A 23,736-nucleotide genomic window follows, 5' to 3' on the forward strand; every position below is an offset into this window, starting at 1 on the left:
CCTCTCTCTGAGGTGGAAAATTCCACCCGTGTGTCTACAGAGCAGTTCGTACATTCTGATAGAGCTGCTGCTCCTTTGAGTCAAAGGTTCATCTTTTTATCACATTATATTATACTGAACTTCCAACGTTTCATAACAGTAAACAGTTTAGAATAATTCAGAGGTTAATTTCCACTAATGCAGCCAAAATATCAGCATCAGCAGCAGGGAGGCCACAAAACGTCAGTTCCCGACAACATGTTACCATGGAGACGAGCTCACGCTGCTTTTGGCCTTTGCCATCACGTCAAGAATAACCTGCACCTCATCTAACAGGTTAATGGGATTGAGTCAGCGTCCAAAACAGAGCATTGACGGTGAGTTCGCAGTCTGTTCAGTCAGAGGCGTTTTCTGAGTTGAAGCCTGACACTTGTATGTCTCGTCACTGACCTCTTTGAATAACGGTTCGTCACAGAAGCGGAATGAATCCTGGGATATGTTGGCCCCAGAGGGATCCAGCTGTAGAATGGGGACCGTGTGTTTGCAACGTTTGTGAAGCCATCGGTCAGCAAAGTGCACATTCATTTAAATGTTACGGTCTCGAATATGTTATGATTTGGTGCTTAAAACACAATTAAACACCTTTTATTTTCATTCATTTGTTTTTTACCATATTATTTACAGTCTCCGGGCACAACCAGCGGATCCACAGGCAGCCAGCAGCAAAGCGAGCAGTATCTTCAGCAGCTCACTTTACAGTAAGAACAGGTCTCACAGTGTTCCAGTAATCAGGAAATTCTTTGTGAGTGAGGGAAATGTTAAGTAAGATAATCTGATAAAGTCATTGATGCATTCAGACCCCCCCCCCTCTGTCCCTAAAACATGTGTGAAAGGATTAAACCTATCAGAGGGAAAAATGTCCCGTGAGCCCCCGTGAAGAAACATGTTCCTGCACGGGCACCATTAAACCGGGGCTAACCCGACTCCTGGCAGGAGAAGCAGTGACATGGTGGGTTCGGTTTGAACGACTCCCACAGGTACAGGCCGAGAAACAGACGACCAATTATGAGCTGCGTCAGCGGATCAGCATGTCCTGTCCTGGGCCTCCTCCCTCTAACCTGGCCTGCTGTCAAGCTGCTTGAGCTCAGCACTCCCCCCCCCCCCCGCCTCGGTCTGCCTCCTCACATCTACTTCACAATTACAGCCTGTCTGATGGAGTGATAATCACTGCAGCAGTCAAATCAGGCTTCAGATCCGTTCCTGTGTTTCTCAACCCTATGTACCGGGCTGCTGCTGCTGCTGCTGCTCCGACGACGCGCTTGTGAGCAAAATAGGACCGAAAATCCAAAAGAGGAATGTTCGAGAGTAAACCACATCCAAGGTCAAGGTTTCCATGAGCACCAGTGGTCTCCCCCTCCCAACAGAGCGAGTTACAACCACCAGACCCGGGTGGACTTCCAAGACGGGAAGGAAGCAGCCAGGACGACATAACATTATTCTGCAGTCACTTGTTAAAATCAATGAGGACAGGAAGCAAAGTGACTCCAAACTTTAACAGACTCCGCACATCATGTCGTCATTTACAACTCAAGGGTTTCACCATTTGACATTTTGGGGAAATTTGCACAAGGTGAAACATCTTCATGTGAGTGTGTGATATTTTGTGTGGATCCAAATAAAAATGTGGATCTTGTGAATTTAAATGTGATTAAATAAGGGGACCCCCAGATCTTGGTGGAGCTCCGAACAAACTGAGACCGTGAAGTGAAAAAGCTCTTTTCTATTCTCTTGAGTGTTTTTCCATCTGTCACTTTCGACCCGTGTTCCCTGAATATACAGCGGAAAAACACTAAACGTGATGACCTCCTTTGTTCCTAATTGTAAATCCTTGATGTGTCCCTGTTATTGTTACAGCCTTCAGATTTCACAGGAAAACCGGAATAGCAATAAAACGTGATAACAAAAGTCCATTCGCCTTCTTTTTAGAGGAGATCTGTTGACGCATTGTGAAATATCTTTGATTGGGTCACAATATAACGCCTCGTGCTGATCATAAAATACTCGTATCACTCATTTATCGCTTTACTTTGTCAAATACCTTTCTTGCAAAACATGTTCCTGCTTTGTGAGCACAAGAACAAAACATTTTGATTCACTCACTTTACTGTAAACACGCGTGACTAACCACTTTTCCCCGCACTGTAGGTTGTGAAATCCGATCACAGCGTGCAGAGGCCATCGTGAGGCTTCCTGCTGAGTAATGCTGCACCGAGTCTCATGTGGAGGACACGTTACTGTGAGATAAGGACACTTAAGCTGCCTGACTCCAGCTAAACAGACACTGGCTGTGTGGCATTCAGTCATGTTGTAGATTTACCAGAACAAACAGGCTGATATGAGGCCGGGAGGTGAGCTTGATTGAGAGTGTGCGGACTCTGGAAGCTAAGGCTATTAGAGACGGAGCTGGTATCCTTAAATAACCGGGGTTTAAGCCTTCTATGGGGCCATTGAGAGAAAAAGAGAAAAGCTTGTTGAACGGGGCAGGGATGAGGTGAAGGAGGGTGTTTGGGGGCTCACGGGAGGACGAGGAGGGGCAGGAGGAAAAAACAGCTGAGATGCTGAGTCAGAGTCGGAGGGAACATCCAGCTTCGAGTCCTAAGAAGCTGACTCAGTCTGCAGAGCGGCGGGAAAGTCGTGTCCTAAACTTCTTAATGTGTGATCCACCTCCTGAATTACAACCACACACACTAATGAACTGGATGCACTCTGCTCACATGGCTAAGTGTACAAACAGACTGTTTTCAAACTTTCAGTTTCTTGTTTGGTTCTGACTGTTGAAGCAAGTTGACATTAAACAATAGAAGATCTGAGATAATCAATCATTTCAGTAACATTTGCAGGTTCTAGTTTTTCATGTGAGGACAGTTTGCTGCTTTTTTCTGTTTTAGATCAAAGTAAGTTAAATAGTTCGGGGGGTTTTGAAAGTCAGAGCAAAATCTGAAGATGTCACCTCGGGATCATGATATGAAGACTCAAATGATTTATCGGTAATGACTAATCAGGCCTTCATCTCGGTTTCCAGAAACACAGAGGCTATGACCCCACTGCTCTCAGTGATGCTTCATACGTCTATTGCAGTCATTTCTAAAGTGAATGTAAAACTCCTTATTGTGGTCACTGAGCTATTTTAAGATCTTTGGCCTGAGGCTGAAATGTGATTATCTGAATGTTCGAGCCTGAAATCTGAACTGTTCTTTCTGTGATTGGCACAGACATGTTTTATCAGCAAAACAGACTCTGTCAGGATTAATCATGGGACATGTCTGGAATAAGATTATCAAATTGTGCTCAGTCGATATATAGACTTTGGAGAAAGTGGATAAACGATAATCGTGTTTTTAAAATATTTATAGCTTCAGCAGAGCAGTGATTCTGACGTTTGAGTTTACACAACTTCCCGTAAAGACTCTGTTTTCATACAGAAAACAGAGGAAGAGCAACAACAGCTCATGTTTTTATCCAAACACAGATTCAGAGTCAGTTGCTTTCATCTGGATGCCGACCATGTCAGCTGGGCGGGAGGTCAGCGTCACTTCAGGGAAACAATGCTGAACAGTGCTCGTGTATGGTTGGTATTGTTGTACGGAGATTCAGTCTGAGTCACCGTCCACGAGTGTCCTCCTCGTGGACGCTCCAGAGCTGCCAACACCCACAAGCAACGGCTGTCCACTGGGTTATGAAAGCCGTCCCACATAAAAATCTTCTGTGGCAGTGGCCAGAGAGCAGTTTTCAAACTATGAGTTGTTTCCAGGAATTGTTTGTTTTTATTTCATTAAAATGTTTAATCTTTCATGTACAAATCAGTCTATATCTATAGTTACTTAATATATTAAACTGCAATGTGGGGAAATAAAGTCGTTTTTCAGTGTTTTGAGCATAAACACCTGATATTGTGTGTCTCGCTAAAGCTGAAGAGTTATTTGTTTATTTGTACCATCATTTAATTCTACTACTCTTGTCTGTTCATTTATTTAAAGGAGTTCAAACAAAAAAAATCTAATTTCCAAGAGAAGGAAAATCTATTTCCAGCATCTGGCAGCCATTTTTGATTCCTTACCGTCCCCTGCTGGGCACCTTGTGTCACTGCAGTACCAGAGGCCGCAGCTTCAGGACCACTTTTCTCAGGCCCATAGTGTTTAAAGGTTTACTCCACAAAATACTTCTTTGTAAAGGTACTTATGTTCTGTGCTCATGTTGTACAGTGAAACTTTTTCTGTGGCTATTCCTCACAATAGGCTTTATTTTCACTGAACGACGGATGTAGGCTGTAACGGTGTAGTTATCTCTGTCCACATTCTCTTTTATTCTTTAGTGATCATTGTGTTTTATGCTGTTGTTGGTATTGTGTGTTTTGTAATGGATGTTTGGATGTTTTGTTTCGTATTTGTGTTCCTAAAGTAAAAGGGAAACACGTTTTACCTCACAAAACAAAAGCAGTAAAAACTTTTAGCTCTTAACTTGAAAAAAACAATTTATTTATGTATATGTTTATTCATTTATTTAGGCTATCATCTATTAACACTAGGTGGCAGTGTCGCGAAAACCATCGGGTCCTAGAAATGCGGTCTCAGGAACTGCAGCTTCCGGTATGTGGACGTTCTTAACAACGTCACATCCGCACCAGGGTCCCAGTTTTCCCGGGAGCAGCTGATCGATCAGGTTCGTCTCGTGCATCTTCTTCCATCTAACTTTGATTCGAACTCGAACAAAGTTTCTGACGCTGTCACGTGTTTCAGGAGCGACACGTTTTGTCCAAATGTTGGAAATTTGTCGCGGGAAAGTGATTTTTAAAGGTTTTAGAGCTGAAACGTGGCCGCGGAGCCTCGAACATGGCGGATGTGTTTCTGAACTGTCTCTTCTCGTTTTCAGTTTTCGTCCTGAAGACGTTTGAAGCACGTGTGTGTCAATGATGCAGAGGTAATGATTTTAAAACTACAACATATTCTGTGTAGCAGTGTAAAACATACACGTGAGACTTGTGTACATTTTTATCTTGAGAGGTTTGTTCTGCAGTTTATGAATTGATCAGTAGTTTGGTGTTGAGCTGTGCAGACCTTTCCAGCGAGACCCAGCCTGCTGTGGCTCTGTCCTTTCCTGTTGTGTCTGCTAGAGAGAGCTGAGGCTGTTTGAGGCCCTGCTGTGGCCCCTCGTGGCTCTTCATGGCAGGGTTATAGGTAAACCTCAGACACACTGTCCGCTCTTCACTGTGTCGAGTGTGTTATTGTGACTGGAATGAGGAGTCTGCTTTAAGTCTGCACGGTGTTTAAGGAGGAAATGATGTAATCTCTATAAACAGATTCTGTTTGTGAAGAAATGTTCTTGTGCGATGGAAGGCACATAATACAAAATGTGACCTTTTAGTTAAACTTGATAAAAAAATGTCAGGACTTAATGAAGTCACATGTTTTAACAGAACTGCAGAAATGAAGCCAGGCCGGGTTCTACCCAGACCTCCTGACTGACACCTGGTCCTCACGTCGGAGTTCGACTAAACTAAAGAAAAATCCAGGTTTGTATTTAAAAGGAAAATAATTCTTGTCTGTTAAAAGTTCCCGTTCACTTTGCCATCTTGTGTGTTATGTGTCTGTACGCTAAAATAGGAAGAGCAGTTCTGAAATTGTACACATAAATGAATCCAAATCAACAATCTCAGTCTCATGGATACACGTGTTGAAGTGAACCTGTGCAGACCTTTCCAGCGAGACCCAGCCTGCTGTGGCTCTGTCCTTTCCTGTTGTGTCTGCTAGAGAGAGCTGAGGCTGTTTGAGGCCCTGCTGTGGCTCTTCATGGCAGGGTTATAGGTAAACCTCAGACACACTGTGAAGTACATTTACTGTTGATGGTATCCGGGGTGACTAACATGTTCAAATAAAGACGGTTGAATTGCCGCAGATAAAATAACAGAGGTACATCAACGGTTACTTTGCGTCCTTTTAGTTTTTCAGCCATCTGACGAGATGAGGGTTTTTCAGATGCTTTTATTTTCAGGTTAAAAAACCATTTCAGTCAGAAATGTTCCCCTGCTCTCATCGTTACCTTGTAAAGCAGGACTCTGAATTGTAAATATTTTTCACTCAGGTTTTCAGGACCTTCCTGGATTGTCGACAGAAGATGGTGACTGAGCGTCGTTGGATGACGTCTGGACTTTTGACGATGTGAGTGTAAACTGGTTTTTAGTGAGTTTCATTTGAAGATGTGATGGAACAAAAGTCAAACAAATAATGTTTGACATTGTCTTCACCAGAGTTCATTATGTGTCCAGGGTTGCAGATTTAAAAAAAACTATTAGCAAACACGGTTTCATTTCTAACAACTGACCCTTTTCTCTTTTTTCTGCACAGGAAGTGAAACACAGAAATATCCAGAGCTGAGGCTGGTCATCCTGTGGAGGTTTCTCACATGTGCACGATGTCACAGATTGTATAACTATTGTAAATGCAGAAGCAGAAGCACCATAGAAACAATGAGTGAAGAATCAATGCGGAACAAAGAGAGAGATTGAGATTCTACAATCGTTGAATTGAAATCTGTGCGAGACGTATTTTACCGTATGCAATAAAAACAAGGTTTACGAATTTTAGCCTTTTGTCACTGAAGCATTTATTTGTCTTTACTCAAAGAAATCATGACACACTGCTGAAATAAAATATCTGAACTCATTTGCTGCTGCAACTCGTCTTGTTTTCTTCCTCTCAAAGCAGCTGTGGCGTTAGAACTGCAGCTTTCATATTCGAACAGGAGCTTCTACTTGTCAGCGTGTCCAGTGTTTCACAAAGCTTGTGCGTGTTGTTGGTTGTAGTAGATGTGTTTGAAGTCGTCCTGTTAATGATTCCCTGTTCTGCTGTTACTGAGCGTCAGCTGGATAATATCCAGTCTGACGCTGTCCTCTAACAAACCACTGTGAACGTGGGAATCCAGTTTCTTACTGTGGAGATGTTGAAATGCTGAACTCTTCTGTACTGAGTTCTGATATTATAGTCTGATACTGGTCAATATCCATGTGAGGGCGCTGTTGTACCACATGTATAGAGGCCAGTATCTTGTGACTCATGGTTGAAGGTGGTTTGAAAATTCAGATTTAATTTCATTCCTTTCATTGTACGACTTAGACCTGTGCTTTGTCCAAAGACTTTTTTGTTTTAAGGGTAAGTATGAACTTCTCTCTAACGTGATTAAAACGTGTTTTACTTTGTCATCCTGTTAATGCATGTATAAACTGTCATTCCAGTTTCTTATTTAATATTGAAGTAATTTATTTGGACGTTTCTTGACTGATTTTCTTTTTCCGTTTTGTCTGAATTCATGTTTTATTGTGGATCGCATTGCGAACAACAAGCGGATGTGACGTTGTTACTCTCGTGTTACTTTCACTTTTATCTGCAGAGAGAAACTGAAGTGAACAAGTGATCCAGTCTGTGCGCGTGACAGGTTTGTAAACTCTCGTGTTCGTCTGCTCGTGAAAACATCGACACGTAACAAACAGATTCACTCGCTGCAGCTTTCAGGACGTTTGATAAACTTCACAAACACAACTCCCTCTCTCTCTCTCTCTCTCTCTCTCTCTCTCTCTCTCTCTCTTAATCTTTCTTTACACGAGTTTAAAACCGAGTCGAGCGACTTTAGAGTCACTTTCGCTTTCTCTGTGCAGCCCGTCGGGTCCACATGTCTCCTGTGTTGCACCACGTGTGTTGCATGTTGAATTCGTCATGTGTGTTGACCAGTGTTTCCAGATGGAGAGAAGCGTGACTGAGGTTTGTGTGATTCTGCAGCTGCCGGGACGTCTGCTGGACTTCCGGTGTATTGACTCAGGTGCAAAGTGAAGAAGAGGTGTGATGAAGGTGAGGTTCTCCTGTCTTCATATTTGAGGAGGGGTAAGTCACAGCACAGCGTTCACATCAGACACGACGAAGACATTTAAGACAAGTCTGGAGACGTGTCCAACTGTGTAATGTCTTTATAAATGTTTGTCTTCAAGCTCCCTCGGTGTCACTTCTCCTCTCAGATGGATTTCCCCGTGGAGGCGACGGTACGTCTGGATGTCTTCCGGGACCACGTGAAGGTGCGAGAGCTCCTCCGGTCACATGGCTTTGTGGCGACAGATCTGAGCAGAGATCAGGTTCGTGTCAAGGGTTCGTTTTTGAAGCTCCAAGCTGTGAAGGCCCGTTTGGAGCAACTTCTTAACTCGCAAAAACCGACCGAGACCACCCGGCGCTCGTCCTCGCCCTTTTCTTCTGGAGCCATTTCCAAATACTACGCAGACAGCCGTCCAGGGTCGGGTGGCGACAGAGGCAGGTTAGGATCCAGTGACGGGCCCCTGTTCGCTCACCCGTCCTCGCCCAACACCTCTGCACCGTGGACGTCAAACATGTCCCGCAGTCATCAAATCTCTTCAGAGCACAGAGCGGCTGCTTCTACCAGAGCAAAGCAGCGTGATGCGTTCAGGGCCGAAAGTGAGTCATTTGTCGTTGATGCAGATGTGTTCAGGTACGCAAGGCAACTCAGGAAAAAAGACCTTGACATGATCCTGGAGACTCATAACGTTAGAGTGGTGGTGGACGAAGTTGTCGACAGCTTCAATGTCACTTTACTGGGGAAGAGTGCAAGGGCGGCCGCCGGTAAACTGCAGAGCCTCTTGAGTGATCTCAGCAAATCACTACGCACGCAGGAAGTTCCTCTGAGGGACATGGACGCGGAAGGCAAGGCATTTTTAAACAGCATTCGCAGAAACAACAACGTTCATGATTCAGTGCTCGTGTGTGAGATGAACGACAGACTCCACCTCATCGGGTCGTCTGTCAAGAGCTACGAGGTGAAGCAGAAGCTGTTGGGGAGGTCGGCGGAGCAGTCGGGGCGAGCAGGGAGGACGTTCGAGAAGAACTCCAGGAGGAGGAGCAGCTCCCTGCCGCCCACCAACCGACCCAGGGCAGATATGAGAGATATCACTTATTCATCTCCTGCTGGAGCTGCAGGTTACTCCCCCTCAAAGTACCAGGATGAGAAACAGGAAGGTGCCGGACCCGTGTGGGAGGCTGCTGGAGCTCGTCCTGGACAGAGCCGAGCTTCACGGAGACAAAGCTTCACCGAGTCACGTGAAAAAGGACGAGAAGAGAAACCTCATGACTTTGCTCAAGAGACGAACAACAGTGGCAAACCTCCCCGCATCAAGCAGCTGCTCGTCTGTACAAAACATATACAAGAAAAGCTCCAAGGTTCAAGGAAGAAATGAGGAATCTTAAGTTCCTGAAAGTTGATAAACATATTTCCAGAAATGTACTAGAGTTAAATACGCTTCAGCAGATTAAATGTTTTTGATAAGAATCATTAAAAACATTTTTTTAAATTATTTATACCCAAACAAACTAGTTTACTAGTAGTAATAGTGAAATGATCAAGTTTGCCATTTAACATTCACATTAGAATTTTATATAAATGTACATGAAGGTGGTTTTTCTCCTGACAGACGTCTCACACTCTTGTATTCGTCGGCGCTGCAGGTGATTTATTCTGGATGAATTCATGATCTGACTGGATGAAATGTAAATGATGTAAACAGACGAGTCAACGTGGCCGTTAATTACACAAATGACCACTGAAGCTTCCTGAAGCCTCTTTGATTGTTAATTAAATGTGATGATAAAAATGAATGGCTGTTTAATCTCGATCTCTTTGCTCTCGGCCATAATTACGTTGTGCATCTGGGGCTGTTAAAGGGAAAAAAACCGTGTGATGCTTTCCTCTAGTGTGTAATTCTGTTGTTGGCCTTTATCTTATCGTCGTTCAAAACCTGGACATCAGCGGTTCTGTTTGTTTCTGTCTGCCTTTCATTACGTTCCGATCTGCCGTCTCCCTTCAGACCTTTGATATAGTACAATTCCGTTCTGTTTGAATTCAACACGTTAAGCTGAAAACTGTTTGTCTTTTAAAATCCCGTCCCATTAAAAACTTCAAGCATCTGCTCCTGAAGGTCTCTGTCCGGCCCTGAAGCCGAACATGAGCATCTGCTTTTAATGTTGTCACTGTAATACCTGAATCCAACGTCTAGATGGAGGCAGATGAGAGGAGGAGAGACGTTCGTCTGAACTGGTGTGGAGAGAGGAAGTGATGGTGGCCGATGGGGATCAGACAGGTGACTGAACACTTCTTATACAGTGAATAACTGTAGATACACAGGTGAACGCTGCAGTGGGCCACGTTTTGAGTTTTTCAGTTTGATGGTAAAAGTCCCTTTGCTCATAATCCAAACGATGAATCACGTATAGTGACACACAGACCTGAGTGGGTGACTCTGGGCTATGAGGGTTTTTGTGTTCGTGGACGTAACTAAAACACAAATCATCGTGGGTTTACAGCGATGGTTTCCCCTTTTAGTGTGGTGTTGTTTTTGTTGCCAGGTTATTTCGAAACTTGACATAAAAATCGATTGGGCAGAGAGAGGCAGAAGTACAAGAAGCTGAAAGAGGAAAAGCTTGAGGATAAACGTCAATTTGCTGCTTAAATCTAAAAGTTCTGTTCACCCAAATAAAAAAAACAACTTAAACCATTAAAACTTGACTAGAAATCGTAGTTAAAGTATCTGTTTAATACCAGTGGATCCTTCGACTTGTGTTTCTATGTTTTTGCCTTTTTCTTATACGTTGTCGTCTTTAAGTCAATCTCCAGAATTCATTCTAGATATACACAATTTAGAATTTGAAAAGTTTATTCATCCTGAAGTTTCATTTACCAACTTTCAGCTCCTGTGGACTCACACACACACAGTTTCATTTGTGTTGCGTGAAACATCACTGCTGAACTTTTTTTTTTGGCTCCAGCGTCCAAGAGCTGGGAACCTCTGGTTTAGAGAGGAAACCCTGTGGGACCCATCTCACTGCCAACACTGAGTCTAGAGAGGAAATGCCACGATCGTTCCCAGGAGATAAAGGCCTCACAGTTACAGGGTGGACTGCTGTTGCCTGGCAGCGCACGTCAACACGTGGGAAGCAGAGATGCTCGAGGAGAGTGAGGCGTCGCAGAGAGTCGGTCTCTGCTCGGCGACAGTTTAGAGTTGAGGAGGTTTTGTGGCAGGAAGAGGATGCAGAAGTGATGTGTGTTCAAAGATAGCCTCCTGTCTTTTATATGAGTGGCAGGATGACGTGCTACAGAATGTAGACCACAGCTCTGTGACGAGACACAGCACGAAATCCACGCCCACACTGCCCCAGAAGTATTCAGAAGAAGTCAACCATACTTCTCCTTCTTCCTCCTTCAGCTGCTTTCTGTTCCTCTGCGTCTCGTCCGCCTTTTATTTATTTTTGTGTGTTTCGCCGGTTCCAGACGAGGCATGGCGGAGCTGGAGGGCCTGGAGTTTGGGAAGTCGGACTTCGTGCTCCTGGATGAGGTGACGATGGAGCAGTTTCTGGAGAATCTGAAGCTGAGGTAAGGCCTGAGAGGAAGAGGAGGAGGGTGGAAGTAGCCGGGTGTCAGAGTTTAACTCTTCAGGTTTAACACGAGAACCTGAAGGAAAACGAATTACTTCTTTAATTTTGCTGCAAAATTGCTGGGATTGATTTGTTGTTTGATCCGCTCTGGTCTGACTACTGTTTGTGTGCTGGACGTTGTGCACAGAGCTTTTCGTGAACAGTCTATGGTGCAAAGTGGAAGTTTTTTGTGTTCATCCTACCTGGTCTATCTACAGTGAAGATTTTACAGTCGTTGTTTTCCATAAAATCAAACAAACTGATTTACTCAACCTCATAACTTTGAGCCCAGTTTAATTTTATTGGTTAAAAACAAAGCATGTATGGAATATGTATGATATCTTTAAATAGTAACGCAAATAATTTATAAGATTGTCATCACCACATCACACTGGCCGTCATGATGATCACACAACTAAAAAAACAACACAACAGTTAATACGTTATGTGTCCAGACAGATTGGACCAGTGTCACTTCCTCTGTATTTTGCGGAGACATCTTCGAATCCTCATTTCAAACTGTGTGAAAAATCACAGAATGTCAAACAGCATGAATGATTTCCAGATAGAGAAAAGTTACACTTCTCTGCTGACGTGGGCGGAGGAAGGCCCCGGAATCTGTACTGTCACCAAATTCTTTCTCTGTTCGCTGGACGTCTTTAAAACTTATGAACATGATATCAACTTCAGGAGTTTAAACCATCAGTAGATTCCTGATCTCAATGTTAATGTCTCAGCTTAAATAGTTGTATCATGAATTTACAGGCAAAGGGAGCTTAATTATATTTAGTGCTACTATATTGAGTTGTTATACCAGTAAAGAGACTGAGGTCACTTCTCCATTTTCTTCTTTTTTTTTTTTTAACCCCAACTCGTACACAGAGGAAGCCTCCAAATTGTTGTGGCAGTGTGAGAACAGTGTTCCGCTCTCAGGGATGATTTCAACCATGTGAAGAAGCCTCACCGAGCTTTTCAGTCGTGTTAATAACCACGTGTTGCCATAAAAAAAAGATTGCTTCAGGATCCTTGACAACGAGATTATCTTGAATACTGAGGTTCTACACACAAACCTCCAAAACAAAAATAGAGAGGGTTCACTTCTCGGTGGAGCCTCGACCTGAGTTAGATCTGCATATATGTGCACATTAGAGGACCCGGCCTCTGAAGTGGGACACGTAGCTGCTCATGTTGGCATGTTGCTCTCCCAACGCCACCGCCACACTGTTACTTAAGCGTTTCATTGAGCAGCTCAATTAACCTCAGTGACAAGACATTTCTACTCCTCCCAGCTCAACGAGAACCCACAGGAGGTTACTCAAGCGGGCGACGCCCCTTTGAACCACAAGTTTCATTTCCTGCTTTGACACTTGTGTCACTTCCTGTCAACTACATGTGAGATAGGTGCATGATCTTCATGGAAACTTTAACTTGAGGGTGTTTCCGTGGGAAAAAATGCTCTTGTGAATAAATTAAATACTTTTTTCATATCGTGTTTACAGTAAATGAAGGTGAAATATCTTTGTGCTCACTCACATGTGCATGTGATTTGTAAATCCGTCATCGTGTGTGCTTGTCGTCTGTGTGCAGGTTTGAGAAGGGCCGTATCTACACCTACATCGGAGAAGTGGTGGTCTCTGTCAACCCTTACAGACAAATGGAAATTTATGGCAAAGAAACCATCGACGCGTACCGAGGCCGGGAGCTGTATGAAAACCCTCCTCACCTGTACGCGGTGTCTGATGCCGCCTACAAGGCCATGAAGAGGCGGGCCAAAGACACCTGCATCGTCATATCAGGTCACAACAGATTCTCACTTCTCAGTGAAATTCATTTTTGTCGAAAGCAAAACCAGCTCGATGCACGAAGCAAAATTACAGAAGACAAACAAAGATGTAAAGTCTGTGATCAAACATCTTCTCAAGAGGACATTGTGAAAAATCATTGAAACGCAGCTGTAACCGTCTTGTGTTCATCAGTGTTGGTGAATTGTCGCGTTTTCTTCTTCAGGTGAAAGCGGCGCAGGAAAAACAGAAGCCAGTAAATACATCATGCAGTATATAGCAGCCATCACAAACCCAAGCCAGAGGGTGGAGGTCGAGAGGTGAGAGCTGCCGTGATCTGAAGGTCGAGTGGTTCATGAGTGACCTTACATAGGATTCATTATAAACGGAAATGTGGCTCCGTATGTCCAACACAAATAAATAACTGGATCTTGAGAGTTTGACGTTGCCGTGAATCATTCTCACTTTCTTCTTCTTCTCCTCTCGGCTGTTTCCCCACATGCTTCCATCAATGGTCACGTGATGCATCAGCGTGAAGAATGTGCTGCTCAAGTCCAACTGCGTGCTGGAGGCCTTCGGGAACGCCAAGACGAATCGCAACGACAACTCCAGCCGCTTCGGCAAGTACATGGACATCAACTTCAACTTCAACGGGGATCCCACCGGAGGACACATCAACAACTACCTGCTGGAGAAGGTGAGAGGAGGCGGGCGGGAAGATGGAGGGCCTTCCTCCGCAGACCCGGAGACCTTCATGGGTCCAGAAGACACCAAAACCAAAAAGACATGCACCTAATGAGCCCACCTCTGCAGAAAAGTTCAGCTCATTTAGTTTTTAAATTACATCCTTTCTCCCGAACATGAATGTTTCACGAGGTGATGACAAAGAGGTGCGAGGGAACATCCATGAATAGACATGTCTGTGAAGTCGGTGCAGCGCGGCGGTGGCGTGTTAATGAATGGTTCACCTGGGGGTACTCAATGCTGCTGTAGTTATTCTCTCTGCTGAGGAGCCGTCTGGCACTCGGAGCCGGTGTGAATGATGGTGTCATGATTCATTCTCACGGGGCAGAAATAACCACACTGTTTCCAAGCACTTTCTCTGGAAATAGGTTTGGTTTAAGTGTTTTTCCCTGAAGGGAAAAAACAACTGAAACGTGTAACAGCAGCTGGTGATGGTTCTGAAGATTGGTTGGTTGATTGTTCTTATTTCTGCAGAAGAACACTTATAAATACTTGTATTTTTACAATTCAAGGAAGTTTCTATGGGTGACACAAGTTTGATTTTGAGTTCAGTGTTTCTGACACTTTCCCTTTTTTATTTTCAACTTGCTTTGACCTCTTTGTCACACTTCATCACTTATATTATAAATGATATCAGTATTAAATTACATTTTTATTTTATTTTCATTCGTCCGGTTTGACACAAGACATCACATCTCACCACTGACCGTGTGACCTCAGTGTCTGAGGATGGATGTGTGATTTAATGCCTCACTCTGTTTTCCTGTTTTAGTCCCGGGTGGTCCAGCAGCACGAGGGGGAGAGGAACTTCCACTCGTTTTACCAGGTACAGTCTGACTGTACGCCGACGATGCTCCGTTTTAATTTCTTGTCCAAACTTTAACCACCTTTGTATCAAATGCTGTCGATTAACTGTCCAGTGATTCGTACACAAGGACAGAAGCACACTGACCCCTCACATATCTGTTGTGATGTATAGCTACTACGTGGAGGCTCAGATGAAATGCTGGAGTCCTTTCACCTGCAGAAGGATCCTGCTGTTTATACGTACACCAAAGCGGGCGTTGCAACAGCTGTGAGTCCGATCTATTTGTCCCATTTACATTTTTAGGAAGATAATAATAATAATTACTCTTCAATGGGCAAAACCTTTTTCTTCCATCTGTCTTTAGACGTCCAACAACGATCGCTCGAGCCACAAGGCGGTGCTGAGTGCACTGGATGTGATCGGCTTCTCCAGCGAGGAGATTTACTCCATTTATCAAATCCTTGCCTCCATCCTTCTGCTGGTAAGCTGCAGCTCGGAGTGTTAAACACAGGAGATTTCTAACGCTTATTTAAAAGGATTAAGATTATCGAAAAATGCCGTATACTTGTAGCACCTGTTTAGATTTTAGATTTGTATTTTGCATCATTGTGAAGAATCAAGGAGTTGTGTTTCTTTCAGGGTAACGTTCAGTTTGAGAGCGACGGGGAGAACGTTCAGATCCTGGGGCTGGAAGCCGTGAACCACATCTCTGAGCTGACGGCCACAGATCCAAACGGCGTCAGTAAGAGCCTGCTGTATCGTACCGTGGCCACCGGGGGCGGCGAGGTCATCGAGAAGGGCCACACCGAGCAGCAGGCCTGTTTTGGGCGGGACGCTTTTGCCAAGGTGCTGATTTCTCGCCGGTGATGGTTTATACAGATGAATTGTTTTACTCGTTTAACACACTCTCTCTCTTTTCTCTCCTCCTGCAGGCTCTCTATGAAAGACTTTTTTGCTGGATTGTCAACCGCATCAACAGCGTCATCGAAGTGAAAGACTACGACCCAGTGCTTCATGGGAAAAACACCGTCATCGGAGTGCTGGACATCTACGGCTTTGAGATCTTTGAGAACAACAGGTCAGTGTCGCTCACTTGGCAAATGTTCTGTATTTCTTTCTTCGAACAGACCGAAGTTTAGTCGTGGCTGAAGACGTTTGCTTCTCTGTTGTCGTCCAGTTTTGAACAGTTCTGCATCAACTACTGCAACGAGAAGCTGCAGCAGCTTTTCATCGAGCTGATCCTCCGACAGGAACAAGGCGAATATCACAGGGAGGGGATCACCTGGCAACACGTGAGAGATGCACACAAACAGCAACGCACATTTTCAAGATGTCCACACACACACACACACACACACACATTGGAAATGGAACAAACTCTTTTTTATCTCACGTTGCTGCTGTTCGCACAGATCGACTACTTCAACAACCAGATCATCGTTGATCTCGTGGAGCAGCCGCACAAAGGCATCATCTCCGTCCTGGATGAAGCCTGCATGACCGTGGGTAACGTCACTGACACAGTCTGCCTGGACAGCATGGACACCAAACTGGCCCAGCACCCCCACTACACGTCCCGCAAGGTGAGAACGGATCGCAGCGTCATCGCTCGTCCTCTTCTCACTCTGTTGTTCACACGTGAATCTAGAAAATTCGAGCTGTAAATAATAATGAGGATAATATTCAAACAGCCTGCGGAGACGGATGACTCAATCTGTGCGGTGGCAGTCAGGGGATGTGATCACGAGTCAGTGTCAGCTGTCAATCATGTTTCACCCCGTTTACATAACATCAGATAACTAATTATAACCAGACTTACCCACCAACATGTTATCATGTGATAGGAACTACCTGAAATAACCAAACATTGAGAAAACATGTACTTAATACTATTTGGTCCGTGTCCCATCCGCTAACATGGAGGATTTATGACCTACACTGCAGCCAGCCACCAGGGGGCGAGTGACACTCTTGGGGATCTGTCATGTGGTCCGTCCGTCAGTCAGACATGAACACGTACATAACGGCTCCTCGCTGGTGTTTTACATTGACGCCTCAGTAACTTTATTAACAGTCAGTATTTGCAGGTTTGAGCTGAAACATTGAAATTAAAATCTTTTGCTGCTCATCATGTAACCGAGAAACGTTGGTGTTAGAGTTTAAAAAAGGATCTCGTCTCTCGTCTGACGGGACTTTAGGAAGTGGTGATCTGTCGTCGACACATCGTCCTCTGACTTGAGTAACTGTGAAGAAAAACAAAATGAAGAAATCTTGTTTTCAGGCCAAACTTTTAACATTTCTCAGAACCGTCAAAGTGACTGACTGGATCGGTGTAAACATAAGAAATGATTATTGCATGCACCTCTCGGTGGATCGTAAACACACTGACACAAAACCAGGGAAGCTGGCGAGTTGCTCCACTGCGGAAAAGTTAATGTTTGATGAGCTGACACAGATTCAGACGTTTCATAATAAACACATCTGCCGGGAATGAAAGATGGTTTTCACTAAAGTGTGACTGACGTTATTTATGTTCGGATTAACCACTAAAAAGACAGGAAATGGTGTAATTTAAAAAATTAAATTAAATTCAATGCCTTGTCATTATGTCAGTGTAGTGCACAGTGGTACAGACAGTATATACATACAGACAATTACAATACATTTAGAAATATTACAGTCTAATGAATAATAAAATCAAATCACATGTAGAATTACTTTTGACTGTGTTAGTGTGCAGATATAAAATTAAAAATTAATACACATGTGTTGTTTATCTCCTTAAAACCAGTATTTTGGTTTGATAGAACAAAAACACTTTTTACTGAACTGTGACTCAGGTGCAGTTCTGTGTTTCTGTCAGTAGAGGACAGAGTTCCTCTAATGTTTTGTGTCCAGGGATTTGTCCAAAGATGCTTTTCAAACTAAACAGGCTCCAAACCTCAGCCTCCCTGCTCTTGTAGCTCTGGTAGTTTATCTTTGCTCTGTTCGTTCATTCGAAGAGAAATAAGTTTATTATTTTACATTTGGTGTCTTCTCCCCGTTTCCAGCTCAGCCCCACTGATAAGACCATGGAATTCCAGAAACACTTCCGCATTCGCCACTACGCCGGAGACGTCACGTGAGTCCACCGCACATGAACGCACCCCGCTGCCTCTCTTGAGCTCGTGCCTGAGTGCGTCTGAAAGAGTTTAAGCCTCGTAATCCTATTAAAGGGGCAAAATGTGGGTGATTTACTTAGAATCATTCATAAATTAAGATTATCAAGAGAATGTGAGGAAATAACAGTTTTCACGATGGGTCTGAGAAGTTTGTTGTGCTGCAGAGATATTTTCTGGTATTTGTTAACTCAAGCTCGGGGCTACTTCCTCTCCTCGACCTCCTGTGGCTCGGCTCCTGACACAGTGAGCCTGCATGGAAAACGTTATTCCTCAGTCACTGCAGGTTTGGCAGGTGAACGACCGCCCATGTGCTGAGGTCAGGTTCATTATTTATTATTAGCTCGATGTGAGGGTGAGATATAAAACTTTGGCCAGGGAGCCCGATCATGGAGCACCAGTTCATGTGCATCTTACTCGATAAATAGACGGACAGGACCGGTTAAAATTATATGGATAGATTGTTTGACTGTCCATCGGCCCCCCAGAATTTTTCCCAGCATGCCTTACAGCTGGTCTGAATATGGCAGAAGAGGAAGCGAGACCTGGTTTCTCCCGACAGGGGTCACATGATCTTATGCTCTTCTTTAAGAGAGGTCAGCTGATGACAAACAATAAGTTTGTGTCTGTGTTTATGTCAATATATATATATATATATATATATCCCCAGAATCCAACACTGAATATATTATAAATGTAAAAGCTCTGTATTTTTATCACACGTTAGAAAGTCCTTGCGTCATCAACCTGCACATCCGGACATAAAGACAAAGCGCGCTGTGCGACACACGTGTCATTGTGGGGGTGGAGACAGGATGCGGACTCAACTGTGCTGTCGAGATAAAATATTTCACAGCATCAGTGGTCACAGAAGCTCAACATGTAGAAACACGTTCCACAGCTTTGACACATCATTTTATGACTCATGCTCCGTTTCCCTTTTTTTCCTTTTTGTTTGATGGCTGCTGACACCATGAATCCCCCCCCCCCCCCCCCCCCGGTTGCTGTATTTTTCAAAACATGACAGAAATGTCAACTCGGAGAGATTTTACCGCGAAATTAATCATTTTTGTCTTTTCAAAACTAGCAGGAACATTTGTTTGTGGTTTTAAACCCTTTAGCTTTAGTTGACAGTTGAAGTTATTCTGATTACTGTGATATTTATAAAGATTATTTTTGGATTTGTTTCCGTTTTGACTTTTATTTTTGAGTTTTATTAAAATCACACGTGAAGCTATAAAACAGATGCAGTATTTTCATCGTAGGCTTTTATTCTGTTCTGTTGATGATTGCAGTTGCTTGGTTTAGGATTTCTTCGTCTTCTTCATCACTGCTCCTCTTCTCTCATGTGTTCACTGGGTTTTAACGGAGACCGTGGCCCGATGAGGAATCCGTGGCTTCGCTTTCGGAAGATCCCCTCCGCTCACGTGTACTGCCCTCGATCTTGAGACGGGAAGGACATTTATATGTCAAGGGAATGCGAGAGGAGGATGGAGGGATGAAGAGGGGAGGGGAGGGATGGAGCCAGCTGATGAGACAATTTTGGCTCGGGGATGTAGCGGCAGCAGTAATCAAGGAGGAGTGGAGGAGGGTTTACTGAGGTTCTTTGACTCGGTGAAATCCAGGCTAACACGATGTCAAACACTGAGCAGTTTCATCCATCTTAGAAGCTCCAGATACACAATTACTACTTATCTTTAATGCACTGGCAGCATGTAGACCCTTAACTCATAAGTAAAAGTACAATTACCCCCCCCCCAGTAAAATACTCTATCCCAAGTAAAAGTCTTTCAATGAAAACTTTTTTTTTTAATCGTCCTGAATCTGCAGCCGCTGCAGGTTTAGGGTGGTGTTCAGCTCATTGTTCTGTGGTCGGACCTGAAACTTTACTGCTCTGCTTCACTCTGTGGTCAGTGGGGCTTTACACTGTCCCCTGCCTGCTCAGCAACTGAAGACAGACCAAAGCTGGTGAACATAGCGGTGAACATTTAGCAGCTTAGAGAGTCAGATATTTCCCTCAGGAGTTGGTAGAGACAGTAGACGAAAGCATCTTGATTGCCCCCTGGTGTCTGGCTGCAGTATAGATCATAAAACACGCCTCAGCAGAGGGAACATGAGCCAAACTTTAAAAAAAAAAAAAAAAAAAAAGTTTTTATCACACTCCACAACCCCCTCTGCACAGACTGACTCCAAATTACATCACCAGGGCAAGATGGCCGCTCCCATATCTGGGATATTTTGAATTCACTTGGTGGAGACACGTCGTCCATCTGTCTGTGGTGCAGACTAAAAACTGAGCTAAGAAAGACTTAACGTTGGATTTGGATTGTCAACTTGTCCGCTGCCCCCAAGTGGACACAAAAATATCAAAGTTCATGTTTAAAGATGTTAATGCACTCACTTTAATTTAACTCCTGCCAGCATTAGCATGACGGAGGTCAAGACAGATGTTCGTCCCTGTCACCGTCCGTCCCCTTCACCCGGCCCTCAGCTCGTCTCGGGGCCACGTCGAGGCCCCCTCAGCTGAGCTGTCACCCCTCGTATATTGCTTCCTGCTGGCACTGCCCCCCCATCATCCCCTGTCCCATCCCATCCTACAGTCTATCCTTACCCTGGCTAAATATACCCTCGCCACCCGCTGCCCTCCTCCCCCTCCTCTCACCAAACCGCCGCCACGATCACAAGCTTTGACCTACTTCGCTCCCTCCTCCTCCTTTTCCTTCCTCATCCTGTATCTTCTGTTTCTCCTCCTCCTCTTCTGCGACTCTCACCTGACTCTCTTCTGCTGCCCACATTTTAAATTCCCTGCAGTATTCTAGCCTGCACATGCAGCACTTTGAGCCGCCATAAGATGCATCATCCTCCCGTTACTGCACAACTTCATACTGCAACAAATGTCAGGCTGGTGTCCCTGGCTCTGTGAGTGCGTGTGCTCCCTTCAACCCAGTACAACGCAGCCCTCTCCGAGCACCAACCTTGACCTTCGCATAAATATACTTTCCTCTAAATCATCCTCCTGTCTCTGGAGAGCTCCTGCCTTTATCTCTGCATGTCCTGTCCTGTCTGTCCTGTTCCATCCAATGTCCTGTCCTTGTAAACCAGCGGTGTGGCTTGTTATTGTGTGTTCTGATTGCTCCCACTCATGCTTTCACCCTCCGTCTCCCCTCGACGAGCTTCCTAGAATCTGGTCAGGTGGTTTCTGCACTCGTGAGTTATGGGGACACATCTGTCAAAGCCAGCTCTGCGTCTTTGCCTCCAGATGTGACAGATGAGGACACAGTCGCAGACGACATGTGACATGTCTCTTGTGTGTGTTCACTAGAAAGGTGGAGAGGTATTGTGAAGCTACTGCACTGATGGAAATTAAATAAGTACCATTAATCTAGTATCATACTATAGTTCATTTTGAAGGTTTTAGTATTTTCATTTCATTCTGTATTTTATTTCTACATTTCAAGGAAAAATGTCTTTCCATTTATCTGAAAACTATGTATACAAGTTTCTACTTTTTATTGCACTACATTACAGATTACATTTTATAATTTGGGTTATAAAACGGATTTACCATCTTAGCTTCTTATATAGGTTAATTTTAATTTAAACTTCTTGGGCCCTAATGAGTAAAAAAATCATGAAATTTAGTTCAAAAGCAAAGATTAGAAAAATGCAAAAATGAAGATTATTCTTTCCTCCACTTGAATCCTCACACTGGGCTGGGCAGCACTGGACTAAACCTAATATATGTGTAGCTTCGTCTCCAGCTGCTACAAAGGTACAAGCTCATATTCACCAGTGACATATTGTAATATATAATAATACATCACATGAATATGTATCTGTAGTTTTTCTGTAGATGTTTTCTGTACATTCAGCTGAGCTGCAGGTTTTGAAACTGAGCTTTCTCGCATCGTTGTGTTGTTGCTCCGGTGTAACTCTGCCTCCGTCTGCACAGTTTCTGCGTTCTATAAAAAGGAAGCAGCTTTTATCGCACCAGCTTCTGCACTGAGAGTTATAATTGAATTGCGAATGACAGAAAAAGAGGCGTCGGTTTAGCTGCACTGCACTCCCGATGACTTATGTAACGGTGCCACACAGTTTTGCCCGTGACCTCCCACTGATGCCAGCCGGGCAGTTTGAAAACAGACAGATTAGTTTGTAGACAGTTTTTTGTTTGTTTTTTAACTGTCGGGGGATTTTGACCCTAATTTGTAAATTGTCTAAGTGGCCTGACTGTTTCGATCCTCTGGCCTGAGGACTGTGAATCATTCGGAGCAGAGCCTGTTAGCGGGTAATGATACTGACGCTTTTAGAGACAGACGCTCGCTGTTTAAATCGTGTTACTTTCTGTCTGACTTGCAGCGTCCTGACGCCTCTCACTTTCTTTTCATCTGCTTTTGTCCACTTCCTCTCACTCTCTCTCTCTCTCTCTCTCTGTTGCAGATATTCGGTTGAGGGCTTTTTGGACAAAAACAAGGACCTGCTTTTCCAAGACTTCAAGCGCCTCATGTACAACAGGTACCGAAAACAGACTCCACGTCATGATCTTCTAAACTGGGTTCAGTAACTGGGTTAAGTGTAAATAAGTTTCTCCTCACTAACCCAGTTAATGTCGTCCTTCTTGCCTCTCTCCATCTCGCAGTGCCAACCCAGTCCTGAAGGAGATGTGGCCAGATGGTCAGCTGAGCATCACCGAGGTCACCAAGCGACCTCTGACCGCCGCCACCCTCTTCAAGAACTCCATTGTGGCCTTGGTGGATAAACTGGCCTGTAAGGTCAGTGGCTCCGGCTCAAGATTTACTTCCTCTTCATTTAACCCGGCGGGAAAAGCGACAGATCTTCACATCAGTTTTTCTTTATCAGTTTATTGTGACGATAAAAAATCAAATCAAGTAATGTTTTTGCAGAAGTTTAAGGCCGAGAGCAGTGAAGTTGAGAACGATGTGTGTGAGAGAGAGAGAAAAGTATTAATGCTTTAATTTTGTGGTGTTAATATATCGATCTACTCTTCATTTAGATAAACAACAGGATGTGTTCTGTATAGAAGTCTTTGAGACGATGACTCTCCTTCTCACTGGATTATTCATGTCGAGGACTTTATGATCTCAATCTCTAGTGTCAAGTCTTCTTCAATAAAGCATGATGTTCATTTTGTAAATTATGATCCCACAAGGCCTCAAAACATCAGCTCACAAACCAACGGGTGACGTCATGGAATAAAGTGTAAATCACCTGGAGTCTCAGTCTTTAGCCAGTAGTTTAGCGTCAGTAGAGGCTCATGGGTCAGTTTACTCATACGTGTGATCATCAGGACGATGCTCTGCACCAGCGGAAGCTCCTCTGGTTCCTGTAAAGCTCATATGTGAGTCACAGGCTATTCTGAGGCTGCCAGTGTGTCCGTGCCGTGTTTCTTTTGCGAGGACGGTTCGTTGTCATGCATCACAAGCTACGGGGCGAGAGGAAGCGTGCAGCTGTCCAGCAGGAGCATGAATACAGAGCAATGTGCTCTTGCTTGTCCTCATCCTGCCTGAGTGTGTGAGTGTGGAGCTTGGAGAGTGGTGGGGAGGAGGTGGTGAGGAGGCGGCGAGGAGGCGGCGGTGCTGCTGCTCACCTCTCCTGGCCTTGTCTCACTGACTGGAGTCTGACATTTCCTGCTGTTATTTTGGGATGGCCTGCTGCTGGGCTGTTGTTGCGTCCTGTCTCAGTGCGGCTGAGGTAAAATGAAAGAAAAGTCCTCTGGCAAAGATCCCGTT

At 44.3% G+C, this 23,736-nt stretch overlaps 2 protein-coding genes, 2 long non-coding RNA genes and 2 other non-coding genes across 12 annotated transcripts in view; all 6 read left to right on the plus strand.

The window, feature by feature from the left end:
* Positions 1-215: 215 nt before the first annotated feature.
* LOC138405965 (uncharacterized) lies at positions 216-1,146 on the plus strand. Of its 2 annotated transcripts, XR_011239636.1 has the most exons (4): positions 216-356; positions 455-543; positions 664-737; positions 1,017-1,146. It is a non-coding gene; the product is annotated as an uncharacterized lncRNA (long non-coding RNA). The 2 variants fall into 2 exon arrangements; XR_011239635.1 differs by lacking the exon at positions 1,017-1,146 and having other exon boundaries at positions 664-795.
* Positions 1,147-4,596: 3,450 nt separating this feature from the next.
* Positions 4,597-6,698, plus strand: LOC109642400 (uncharacterized). Its single transcript, XR_002203655.2, has 5 exons — positions 4,597-4,698; positions 4,909-4,956; positions 5,453-5,548; positions 6,118-6,194; positions 6,381-6,698. It is a non-coding gene; the product is annotated as an uncharacterized lncRNA (long non-coding RNA).
* Positions 5,086-5,230, plus strand: LOC138405974 (small nucleolar RNA SNORA9). Its single transcript, XR_011239645.1, has one exon. It is a non-coding gene; the product is annotated as a small nucleolar RNA SNORA9 (small nucleolar RNA).
* On the plus strand, positions 5,723-5,857 carry LOC138405973 (small nucleolar RNA SNORA9). The gene has a single exon (XR_011239644.1). It is a non-coding gene; the product is annotated as a small nucleolar RNA SNORA9 (small nucleolar RNA).
* A 371-nt stretch (positions 6,699-7,069) lies between the features above and the next one.
* Positions 7,070-9,683, plus strand: rbm43 (RNA binding motif protein 43). Of its 5 annotated transcripts, none has more exons than XM_020107173.2 (3): positions 7,070-7,467; positions 7,809-7,910; positions 8,015-9,683. In XM_020107173.2, exon 3 carries the CDS (start codon positions 8,042-8,044, stop codon positions 9,263-9,265), a length of 1,224 nt encoding a protein of 407 aa, XP_019962732.2. In that variant the 5' UTR covers positions 7,070-7,467; positions 7,809-7,910; positions 8,015-8,041; the 3' UTR covers positions 9,266-9,683. The 5 variants fall into 5 exon arrangements, with proteins under 5 accessions (XP_019962732.2, XP_019962733.2, XP_069373046.1 ...); XM_020107174.2 differs by having other exon boundaries at positions 7,299-7,467; positions 8,042-9,683; XM_069516945.1 differs by having other exon boundaries at positions 7,363-7,467; positions 7,809-7,877.
* myo1g (myosin IG) overlaps positions 9,683-23,736 on the plus strand; it is a 31,952-nt gene continuing 17,898 nt past the window's right edge. Inside the window, exons 1-15 of one of the 2 annotated variants that reach the window (XM_069516944.1) lie at positions 9,683-10,165; positions 11,353-11,454; positions 13,083-13,291; positions 13,503-13,596; positions 13,808-13,973; positions 14,793-14,846; positions 15,000-15,095; positions 15,193-15,309; positions 15,468-15,674; positions 15,761-15,906; positions 16,006-16,120; positions 16,241-16,411; positions 17,879-17,949; positions 22,427-22,501; positions 22,626-22,758. In XM_069516944.1, coding sequence (XP_069373045.1) covers positions 11,360-11,454; positions 13,083-13,291; positions 13,503-13,596; positions 13,808-13,973; positions 14,793-14,846; positions 15,000-15,095; positions 15,193-15,309; positions 15,468-15,674; positions 15,761-15,906; positions 16,006-16,120; positions 16,241-16,411; positions 17,879-17,949; positions 22,427-22,501; positions 22,626-22,758 — 1,749 coding nt within the window. In that variant the 5' untranslated portion in view covers positions 9,683-10,165; positions 11,353-11,359. Of the gene's footprint in view, positions 10,166-10,698; positions 11,455-13,082; positions 13,292-13,502; positions 13,597-13,807; positions 13,974-14,792; positions 14,847-14,999; positions 15,096-15,192; positions 15,310-15,467; positions 15,675-15,760; positions 15,907-16,005; positions 16,121-16,240; positions 16,412-17,878; positions 17,950-22,426; positions 22,502-22,625; positions 22,759-23,736 lie in introns of those variants that run through there. The other variant, XM_069516943.1, reaches the window with a different exon arrangement.

This window comes from Paralichthys olivaceus, chromosome 20 (assembly GCF_024713975.1).
Source record: "Paralichthys olivaceus isolate ysfri-2021 chromosome 20, ASM2471397v2, whole genome shotgun sequence".
Classification (NCBI taxonomy): Eukaryota; Metazoa; Chordata; class Actinopteri; order Pleuronectiformes; family Paralichthyidae; genus Paralichthys; species Paralichthys olivaceus.